Source organism: Podarcis liolepis, assembly GCF_965112155.1.
Source record: "Podarcis liolepis genome assembly, chromosome: 14".
Taxonomy (NCBI): domain Eukaryota; kingdom Metazoa; phylum Chordata; class Lepidosauria; order Squamata; family Lacertidae; genus Podarcis; species Podarcis liolepis.
Window position 1 is genome coordinate 13,989,479 of NC_139569.1, and position 9,909 is coordinate 13,999,387.

The 9,909-nt window shown below is 44.2% G+C and overlaps 1 protein-coding gene across 1 annotated transcript in view; it reads right to left on the reverse strand.

The window, feature by feature from the left end:
• The window catches only part of MOSMO (modulator of smoothened), a 45,178-nt gene extending 35,476 nt beyond the window's left edge, over positions 1 to 9,702 (reverse strand). The window contains exon 1 of the mRNA XM_083474585.1: positions 9,369 to 9,702. Coding sequence (XP_083330711.1) covers positions 9,369 to 9,474 — 106 coding nt within the window. The 5' untranslated portion in view covers positions 9,475 to 9,702. The remainder of the gene's footprint in view (positions 1 to 9,368) is intronic.
• Between the last annotated feature and the right edge of the window lie 207 nt (positions 9,703 to 9,909).

The window sequence follows — 9,909 nt, forward strand, 5'->3', positions numbered from 1 at the left end:
ATAATAAACCACGACTTACTGTTATTTATGTATTTAATAAAATTTGCATGCTGTTGCATTGCAAGGAAACCTGCATTAAAGCTGTTTACAAAAAGAAGAAGAGGAGTTTGGATTTGATATCCCGCTTTATCACTACCCCAAGGAGTCTCAAAGCGGCTAACATTCTCCTTTCCCTTTCTCCCCCACAACAAACACTCTGTGAAGTGAGTGGGGCTGAGAGACTTCAGAGAAGTGTGACTGGCCCAAGGTCACCCAGCAGCTGCATGTGGAGGAGCAGGGAATCAAACCCAGTTCACCAGATTACGAGTCCACCGCTCTTAACCACTACACCACACTGGTAATAAAAATATTTATGTAAAAACAGTTAAGAACAACTATTTCACAAGAGAAGACCACGAGGGTCATCCAGTCCAATCCCCTGCAATGCAGGAATGTTTTGCCCAAGGTGGGGCGCGAACCCACGACCCTGAGATTAAGAGTCTCATGCTCTACCAACTGAGCTATCCACAGTTAAAACATTCAAAAATTAAAACCAGCAAAAACCTAAAAACACATTAAAGCACACGTCAACATTCCAGATTTCTGAGTAGGCTTATCTAAACAAAAATAGTGCTAAAAAGTTGCTAAGGGCTTTATATGCTAATAGCGACACACTGAACTTGGACCAGTAGACAACTGACAAGCAATTCAGATCTCGGAGCACAGGGGTTATATGCTGACAAGGTCTCACTCCTATCAGCAATCATGCTGCAGGATTCTGCACTAACTGCAGCTTCCAGATCAAGCTCAAGGGGAGCCCCATATAAAGTTCATTGCAGTAATTGACTCTCAAAATAACTAATGCATGATGCGCTGTGGCCAGGCTTTCCCATTTAATGCAGCCAATGCTGAAGTGAATACCACAAATGCAGATTTTTCATTCTCTTCCTTACTACATTCCATTTATAGACTTAAGAAGTTTGAGAATATCCCCAGTTGTAATGCCGTAAGTAAGGAAACACAACTGCTGTTTTGCACCTACTTGTAAAGCGCAAATGTGCAAAATGCAAGGTGCAATGCTGAGGAAGGGTCATAGCTCAGCTGCAGAGCATCTTCTTTGCATGCAAAAGGTCCCAAGTTCAATCCCCAGCATCTCTGGGAAATGCTCCCTGTTTGAAGCCCTAGAGCAGGGGTCAGCAAACTTTTTCAGCAGGGGGCTGGTCCACTGTCCCTCAGACCTTGTGGGGGGCCGGACTATATTCTGGAAAGAAAAAAAAATGAATGAATTCCTATGCCCCACAAACAACCCAGAGATGAATTTTAAATAAAAGGACACATTCTACTCATGTAAAAACACGTTGATTCCCAGACCGTCCACGGGCCAGATTTAGAAGGCAATTGCAGAACTATGCAGAACTGGCAAAAATGGCAGAAAGACTAAGAGAAAAAGACTACAGAGACTTTGAAAAAGATTGGGAACCATTCATATTATATTTGCAGAAACAAAGAAAGGCAATCAACTTGATGGCAGGATTTAAATAAACATTCACATTATTCACATCAGAAAATGTTTGGAAGAAATAAGATGATGTATTTAATTTTATTTCTATGTTTTCAAGGTTTGATGTTATGTTATTAATAACTTTTTCTGTTGAGAGATAGCAAAGCGGGTGAAAATAGAAAAAAAACAGAAACACAAGTTGGGGAAGTCTTGGAGGGGAGGGAGGGAGGAATATATAGCAAATGTTAAGAATTTGAGATGTATGTAATGAACGAAAATAAAAAATGAATACAAAATTTTCAAAAAGGCAATTGGGCCACATCTGGCCCCGGGGCCTTAGTTTGCCTACCCATGCCCTAGAGAGATCTGCTGCCAGTCCGTGTGGCCAATACTGAGCGAAATGGTCCAATGGTCTAACTCAGAGGAAGGCAACTTTTTACTGTAATAGACCTGTTTTAAGTATGCAGCACAGCAACCAATCCCCAGACCGTATTCTTTGATTAACAGCTTGATAAACTACCAACTGTCCATATGGAAAATGCTCTAGGAAAGCTGGAAGATGCCAGTGTAAGTAAACTAGTTTGGCAGTTAAAATACATCATTAAAATTCATAACTTATTACTGTCACAGTATCTCAGCTTACAGGGCTGTTTAAATGAGAAGAGGAGCAAGGTCACTTGTAAAAAAATATATATTACATTTCACAGTTGCACAGCCAACTGAAGTTTACTATTTAACAGTAGCTGCACACAAGTCAACACGGCGGCATGCCTGAAATATCAATTGCAGCCAATATGGCCATATGTGAAAATATGTATCAGTCTAAGTGGTTGTGAGCGTTCCTCATTTTGCTGAGTTACCCGCAGGGATTTAGCATCTAAATTTCACGACAGGTATAACGCAGTTACTTTCTGTGTTGCACGCTGACACTGAACAGATGCTCCCAAGGCAGCTGCTTGACTACTGCTTGAAATATAATTGAAGGCACAGGCATTCATTATGAGCTTTCATAAACACACAAGCTTCCCTTCTGATACATTGAAAAGCGGTTTGCTTTGGGGCGGGGACAGGCAATTAGAACTCACAAGTGCTTCCAGTTTCCAGCAATCAAGTTACAGCTTTAAAATGTCAAACATCTCTTCTGCACAACTTCCCTCTCCCCTAAATAAAGGCACCTACAGATGGGGAAGCCGTGGCCCTCCAGATGTTGTTGGAATACAACTTCTCCAGTGTAGGAAACTGGGATAGAAAAGCTAGGAGCTAAACGGCTTCTGGGACCTGGGTGCAGGGCACCAAAACAGAATGTCTAGTCGCCACTGTGGGGGGCGGGGGGAGAGAGAGGTTGGCAACACTTTTTATTTATTATTTTGATAAGCAGAACTAATACGCAATTCACATAAGTGACACATTGTTAAAATCACATTTTTAGCAGAAACTGTCAATACATGTTTCATTTGGTGTTTACAATAAAAATATTGGCACCATACTTCAGTTTTCAAAACACGCTACTCTTTATTGTTAAACTCCTTAACATATTGTCTATCCTTAACATACACTTTGAGGCTTCAAAGCACATACATTTCAGTAATCCTTGAGTGTCAGCCAGGCGCAAAAAATGACACCCAGACTTTTTGAGGTGCTTGCAAATGGAGAACCTTTAGGCACAAAATGCGCTAATTTTGAACCCTGCAACTCCCATTAACTGCCCACTGGCTAGTGTCAATAGAAATTGGAGTCCAACATCTGGCGGGGGGGGGGGGCAAGGATCCCAATTCTATTATTTATATCATGGTGGTCCAACACAACTTAAGTGAAGCTCACAGGTAGAGCACATTCTTCGATTTAATTCCTGGTAAGGTTCAAAAGATCTCCAGGAAAAAGTGCTGAGAAAGGAATCCCCTTTGCGTTCAGTGGAGCTTAGTTCAAAGATAAATGCACATCAGATTGCAGCCTAAATACTTTCATATAGTTCAGAAATAACAAAGAAACTAGATATTGCGTTCTATGAGCTATCTTTTCCATAGCGGCAGTTTGCATTATTTAAGCTACTTGTCTCATTCCCTGCAGTTTTGCTGAGCTTCAGAAGCAACACACTTCTTTAAAGTACAGTATGTTGAAAGCCTAGTCAAAAGCAAGCCCTTGCCCATTTTGTCAGTCTGCACTGAGGCAAACTCTCCTCAGATTAAAAGGAAATGTAATCTGATGACGCAGGGAGCATGTCTGAGGACCCCTGTTCATGCTCCAATCTGTGGCCCTTCAGGTGCTTTTGGACTCCTGCCCCCATCAGCCCCTGCCTGCATTGCCAATTGTCTGGGATTGTTTGAGATTGTGGGAGCATCTGGTAGACCACAGGATCCCCATCCTTTGTTTACAGGATCCAAAAAAGCTAAAAGTTTCAATCCACTGTTTTTAATTGCTGCTCTTACTGCATTTTTTTATTCAGAGTTTGTGTTGCTTATCCACCCAACTGGGAACCAACTGGTAGAAGAGCCACATGCAAATACAAACACAATTTGTTAACAGAGTATTAAAACCACACATTTTACGCCCAGAGGCAACAGTATTTACCACTGGAACAAAGACACACTTTAAAATCTTTACTGTGCCACTTTAGCAGAAACATACCAGATGTCCACTCAGTATCAAAGCAATAGTATGAAGTGTTCTTTTCATACGCTGCGGTGTCTTCTGCTGTTAAGACTATTAATTTTCTCTCTCTTTAGGGCTGAAAGAGGGAAATAGCAAACTAAATCAAAGTTCACTAAAATGCCAACTAAACAGTACAGAGCTTGAGAAAAATCAGTGGAAGCTTAAGATTTGCTAAGGTTACAAAGGATATTTAGCAGCTTTGCAACACGTTTTAAAAACAAAAGGTTCGTGAAGTGCAGCCAAAGTATCAAATTAATTGATATTTAATGACTAGCAAAGAAGTACAGTACAAATAAGGGAGAGTGTTTAACCTGAAAAACTTGCTTTCTTTTACAATGTCTATTTAGCAGACCCTCCTCTGGCTGATGGGGGGGGGCGGAATAACCCGTGGTGCTCCAAATGCTATTGGACCAGAACTTCCATAAACTGTAATGATTGGTCAGGCCAGCGGATGATGGGAGTTGGGATTCCAATAACATTTGGAGGACCACAGGTCCCTCATCCCTGATCTGACTAACAGCAGCCGGAAGGAGTAGAGAGAGGACTCAGGTGAACATTAGCCTCCCAGGACCATGAACAGATTCCGTTACTCCCAAGAAAATCAGTTAAAGAACAGACTAATCTCTCTCTTCTTGGGAATTCTCTCTGGGCAGCAGAACAACAATATTCACAAACAACTTGGACATACTTCTTGGATGCACTTCATGGGAACAGTCATTGTGAAGACCTCATAAACACATTTGTTTGTAGTTACAGGTAAGTAGCCGTGTTGGTCTGCCGTAGTCAAAACAAAATAAATAAAAAATCATTCCAGTAGCAGCTTAGAAACCAACTAAGTTTGTTATTGGTGTGAGCTTTCGTGTGCATGCATGGTATCTGAAGAAGTGTGCATGCACACGAAAGCTCATACCAATAACAAACTTAGTTGGTCTCTAAGGTGCTACTGGAAGGAATTTTTTTATTTTGTTTCGACATTTGGTTGTGTTACTGTGAACCACTTTGAAGAGCCATTAAAGGCAGCTGAAAAGGGGTGTACATTCGTTTCATCTAAATAAAGAACAGGGATCTCAGGGAATTCCCCAGAGAGGGCCACTTTTCGGGTGCCCTCAATTTCACTGAAAGTAGCCCAGTTTTAGGTTGCTATGAAATTAAATCATGCTGCTGTTTGCATGCATTCTATCCAATGGCTGAACAGTGCCCAGTGGAAATGTATACGTCAAAAGCAGCGTGTGACGATTGTTACACAGAAACAGAACAAGATACCTGACTTTTGCAGGCTCCACAAAAATTTACCCAACCAGTGATTTATTTATTTATTTGCCAAGAAAAACAATGGCTGGTTGTTTAGGACAGTCATGTCAAATAATGATACAAACGTTACCAAGTTTTTATCTACCGCATCCTTGCGAGCAAGAAAAGTAGAAGAAAGCAACTGCTGTTGCCACAGGGAGGCCTCAAAGAAAGCGGATAAACTATATACAGTACTATTGAAATGTGACTAAATGAAAATATTTAAATAAACGTCTACAGTGAAGCCTACTGGCATTAAACTTCAGGAAAAACATGAAGGCCAATAACATTACATTAGCACACAATGTAAGAGACATCCTTGATGCATTTAAAAAAATGCAATCCAGCTCCTGCAGAGAGTGAATTATTATGCCTGCGGCCATACATGCTCCAGTCCCCAATGACTGCCTCACTGCTAACCATATTGCTTTGCAACGCCCATCCTCAAAAGGTAAGGAGACCCAAATCCTTGAATTCCATTCCATAAAGATGGAATTGTCTCTGTGCTTTCACAGCACTTTTGAGGACAGGAAGGTCACTGTATGTTGTGGTCCGTTTATTTAGGCCCTGATGGAACTGACAAATCGAATGATGAAAATATGAAAATGATAACAGAGATTTGGAGGACAGGGGACGATGTAACTTGAACAACAAACACATAATAAGATTGCAACAATCTACTTTAGAGACTCACTGTCTTCTAAAGAATGTGTGAAGCATAACCCTACACTGAAATTTTGCAGTTCCAAAGCAGAGATCAGAAGAAAACGTAAGCAAAGGGAGGAAAAATAACAGCTATATTGTCCAGATTTACTAAATGGCTGCAGTAGTTCCCAGCTTCTGTCATCTCCATTTCCTAGTGCCTTTTCCCATGGATCAAATATAAGAGTCTAAGCTGATCAGAGTAAATTTGTTAATCATCCCATACACATTGATCACACAGGCACATACATACAACAATGAGTTGTTATCCGTCTTTGTCAGAAGGCTACTTCCGGCTTCCAAAGAACACACAATCATTGGAAGGCCTTCCACTTTCCCACAAGCCCAACCCTTAAAAGGAACTGACTAATGGGGGGGTGCTTAACACTTTCATTAGCTGATTGTTGGAATTAAAAAACCTTTTCTCAGCACTTCCCAAGATTCACAAACATCAGCACGCCAAGGAAATAGTGCTACTTGCTATCATAAAACTAAGACTGTCAGAAATAAGACAAAAGGAGGATAAAATGTCCCAGAGGGCTACAGTAAGCCTCTGGTATCAGGTAGACTTAACTGCATGTCAACGCGGTGAACTCCATGGCATTAATTAAATCTATTCTGGTTGTTGTACCCTCTAGCACTGCAATTTACGTCCTTATTTCAGGAAGTTCACCCACACACAAAAAGGTTAGCATTTACAGTTGCATCAGAAAAACTAAACACCAGCACCAATGAAACCTATGCTGACAACCCAGTATAGCCGCAAGTGGCTGCTACTCATTATCACATTTACAAAGCAAATAGTGATCCAATTCAGATTCATCAAGCTGAAAGGGGGGGGGGGATCAATTCCTTCAGCAATATATCTCACCATAACAATGTATCTGCTTTAGTACAATTAAGAGATGGCAGACTAGCCCTTATTTCTTCAGGGTCAAATATGCAAGTACACGTCTAAAGATGACACAGATGTTGTCTGACCACAGTTGAGACAGTTTTTGGTATCCAACACACACACACACAACCTTTATTTCAGGTTCAACTTCTCTTTCTCTAGTAATGCATTTCCCCTGTCTATTCCCCTCTGACTTTCACTCCCTATCAGGGCAATATAATGCAAAAAAAAAAGGTTTCAAGAACTCTAAGCTCTCCAAACCCAGGTTACTCAAGCCAGAGTACCTCTTTTTAGGTAGAAGTAGTCAATGCAATACCCTCCATACATTGTTGGGACTACAATTCCAATCATCTCTGGCCATTGGCCACTCTTACTGTGGAAGATGGGAGTTATAGTCCAACAACATTGCCTATCTCTGTGCTTGTGCAGTCTCTGTCCAATTTTCTTCCCACACACCATACTCCAAAAATTTCAGGGCAGCCCGGCTGATCCTCAGGAAAGAACATTTTCCAGGGGGTGCATAGTGAAGGAAACTTCTGTTGCCCAAGCAGTTTCCATTCACACAAACTCTGGATCCAAACCACTACTTTCAGCCCTGTTCACACTTGCCACATCTCAAGGAACAGCTTGGACTGACTGCCCTTTATGGATAAAGGAAGAATTGTTCCCCCACCCAGAGTGATGCTAGTTTGCAAATTTCATTCCCCTGATCCTTTAAAAATGATATTATCTGTGCAAGTCTAGTGTGCCATCATACGCAAGGAACATACACCAATTTTTGAAGGACTAAATAGCAAGCCTAATCACAATTTATACTCACATAATTCGCCAGTGTCATCTGCCTTTCATCGCTTATCTGATGCGCAGCCCTTCCAAGCTGTTAGGATAATTGTTTTCCTACTTTTCTGTAAATTATCACAGATGCCATGCCAGGATTGCACATTCATTTCTCAAACACATTATGAGGCAGAACCTCCCATTAACAACAAACAGTGGAACATTATATTTATTTTCAGTAAACTCACATTCTACACAATAACTGATTTTCAGCTGCAGCTGAATGCAGTCTAGATGTTGAATAACTGGAGAGGGCTAGTGTCATGATGGACCTATCTTCAGACAGAGGATTAGACTTGATAACCTCTGGGCCTTGCTAACTGACTTGCAGCCAAAGTTCTCAAAGCCACAAGGATGCAGTAGACACTTTAACAATGAAATTGCTCCATCCTTCACCCATACATTCTCATTTTATGATCAAACCCCTCCCTCGTATATTTGCCCACTCCATCATTGGTTTCCCCCAACAGGGTTTACTGCATCTCCTACCCTTCCAAGGAAATGGCTTGATGACTCTGTGTAGTAAGGGGTGAGGAGTTATTTCTCTGTTCCCAAATACAAGAAGAGCTATGCTGGATCTGGCTAAAGGTTCAGCTAGTCCAATATCATTTGCTGCCAGATGCCCCTGGAAACCCAATAAGCAAGGCATGAAGGTAACAGACCGCTTCTAAAGTTGACCCCAGTACTCTATATTCTCTGGCATACTGCCTCTGAACCTGGAAGTTCTATTTAACCACTGCAGCACCACTGATTCCCTCGACTTCCCAGCTAAAAGCCTCCAATCTCAGATTTTATTTGGTAGTGTTTCAACCCTCCTTTCCACGGGGATGATGAAAGTATTTAACAAAATCACCAAGAGGCAAGACAGCAAGCAGCAATTTTCTATGAAGAATCACCCTAGGCAAAGGTTATGTTTCTGAGAGCAAGATCTGGCCAAATGGACACCTTCTGCCCCTCCGCCTGCCCCAGTATTTCGCCTCCTGCTTCCAAAGCTTCTTCCTCTGCTTCCAAAGCACAAACAAGCCAAATGCCCATCGAGTCCAGCACGTTGGTTCCTACCGTGGCCAACTGCTTGGGGAGCTGGAGTCCCCCGCCACGACCCTTGCCCCCAACCCCGAACTCCTCCTGTCCCCAAACACAGGAACAGTGTCGGGTCACGGTGAATGTCTAGATGCCCCGATTTCCACAACAACCGACCTCGTGGGGAGAGCTGGATCCAGCCCCCCCCCCGCTTCTTCCCAATGCACTTCTCCCCCCCCCCCTTCTTCTTCCAAAACACAAACAGACCACGCAGCGCGCAGCACCTCGGTCCCTGCAGCAGCCAGCCGCTTAGCAGCCTTGGGTTCAACCCCACTTACCCCTCCGGCTCCCTGCAGAGCCACCCACCCCTCGCCACAGCGTTTGTGCCTCCAGGCTGCCACCCCGTTGCCCCGAGAAGACCCGACCCGACCCCCTCCTGCCCTCCCGCCGCCTCCCGCCGGTCGTCCTGCCTGGTCCTTCCATGCTTTGACCCACCCGCGGACTCGCCGGTGTTGATCCAGTCCGGGTTCGCCAGGCTGGCGATAGCGAAGATGTCGGCGGCCAGAAAGAGGCATCCTGAGATGATGGTCAGTTTGTCCATGTCCTCCGGCTCCGGCCTCGGCCCGGCTTCCCAAGAGCGGGGCCCGGGCCGGGGGCTCCTCACAGCCGCGGCTCCATGGCTCGGCTCGCCTTCCGGCTCCGCAGCAGACGCGCTCGCCGTCACCCCGCCGCCGCCGCCGCCCTCAGGGAGCCGCTGCCACAGGAGCGGGCTCGGGCCCCCCCCGCGTCCCGACTCGGGACGGCGCCGGAAGCAAAACCCGAGCAGCCGCCGCGCAACCCGGAAGCGAAAGCTCACGCCCTCGTCCTCATCTCTCCCCGCGCCTTTCACACTTTGTCCCAGACGGGGCGGGGCCTGCTAAGGAGACGGCGGCGGCGGCGGCAGCAAGAACATTGGGCGGGGCTTAGAGCGGAGAGGGCAGGCTTCAAGGGCGGGGCTTCCTACAGGGTGAAGGGGCGGGGTTGTAGAGATGTAATA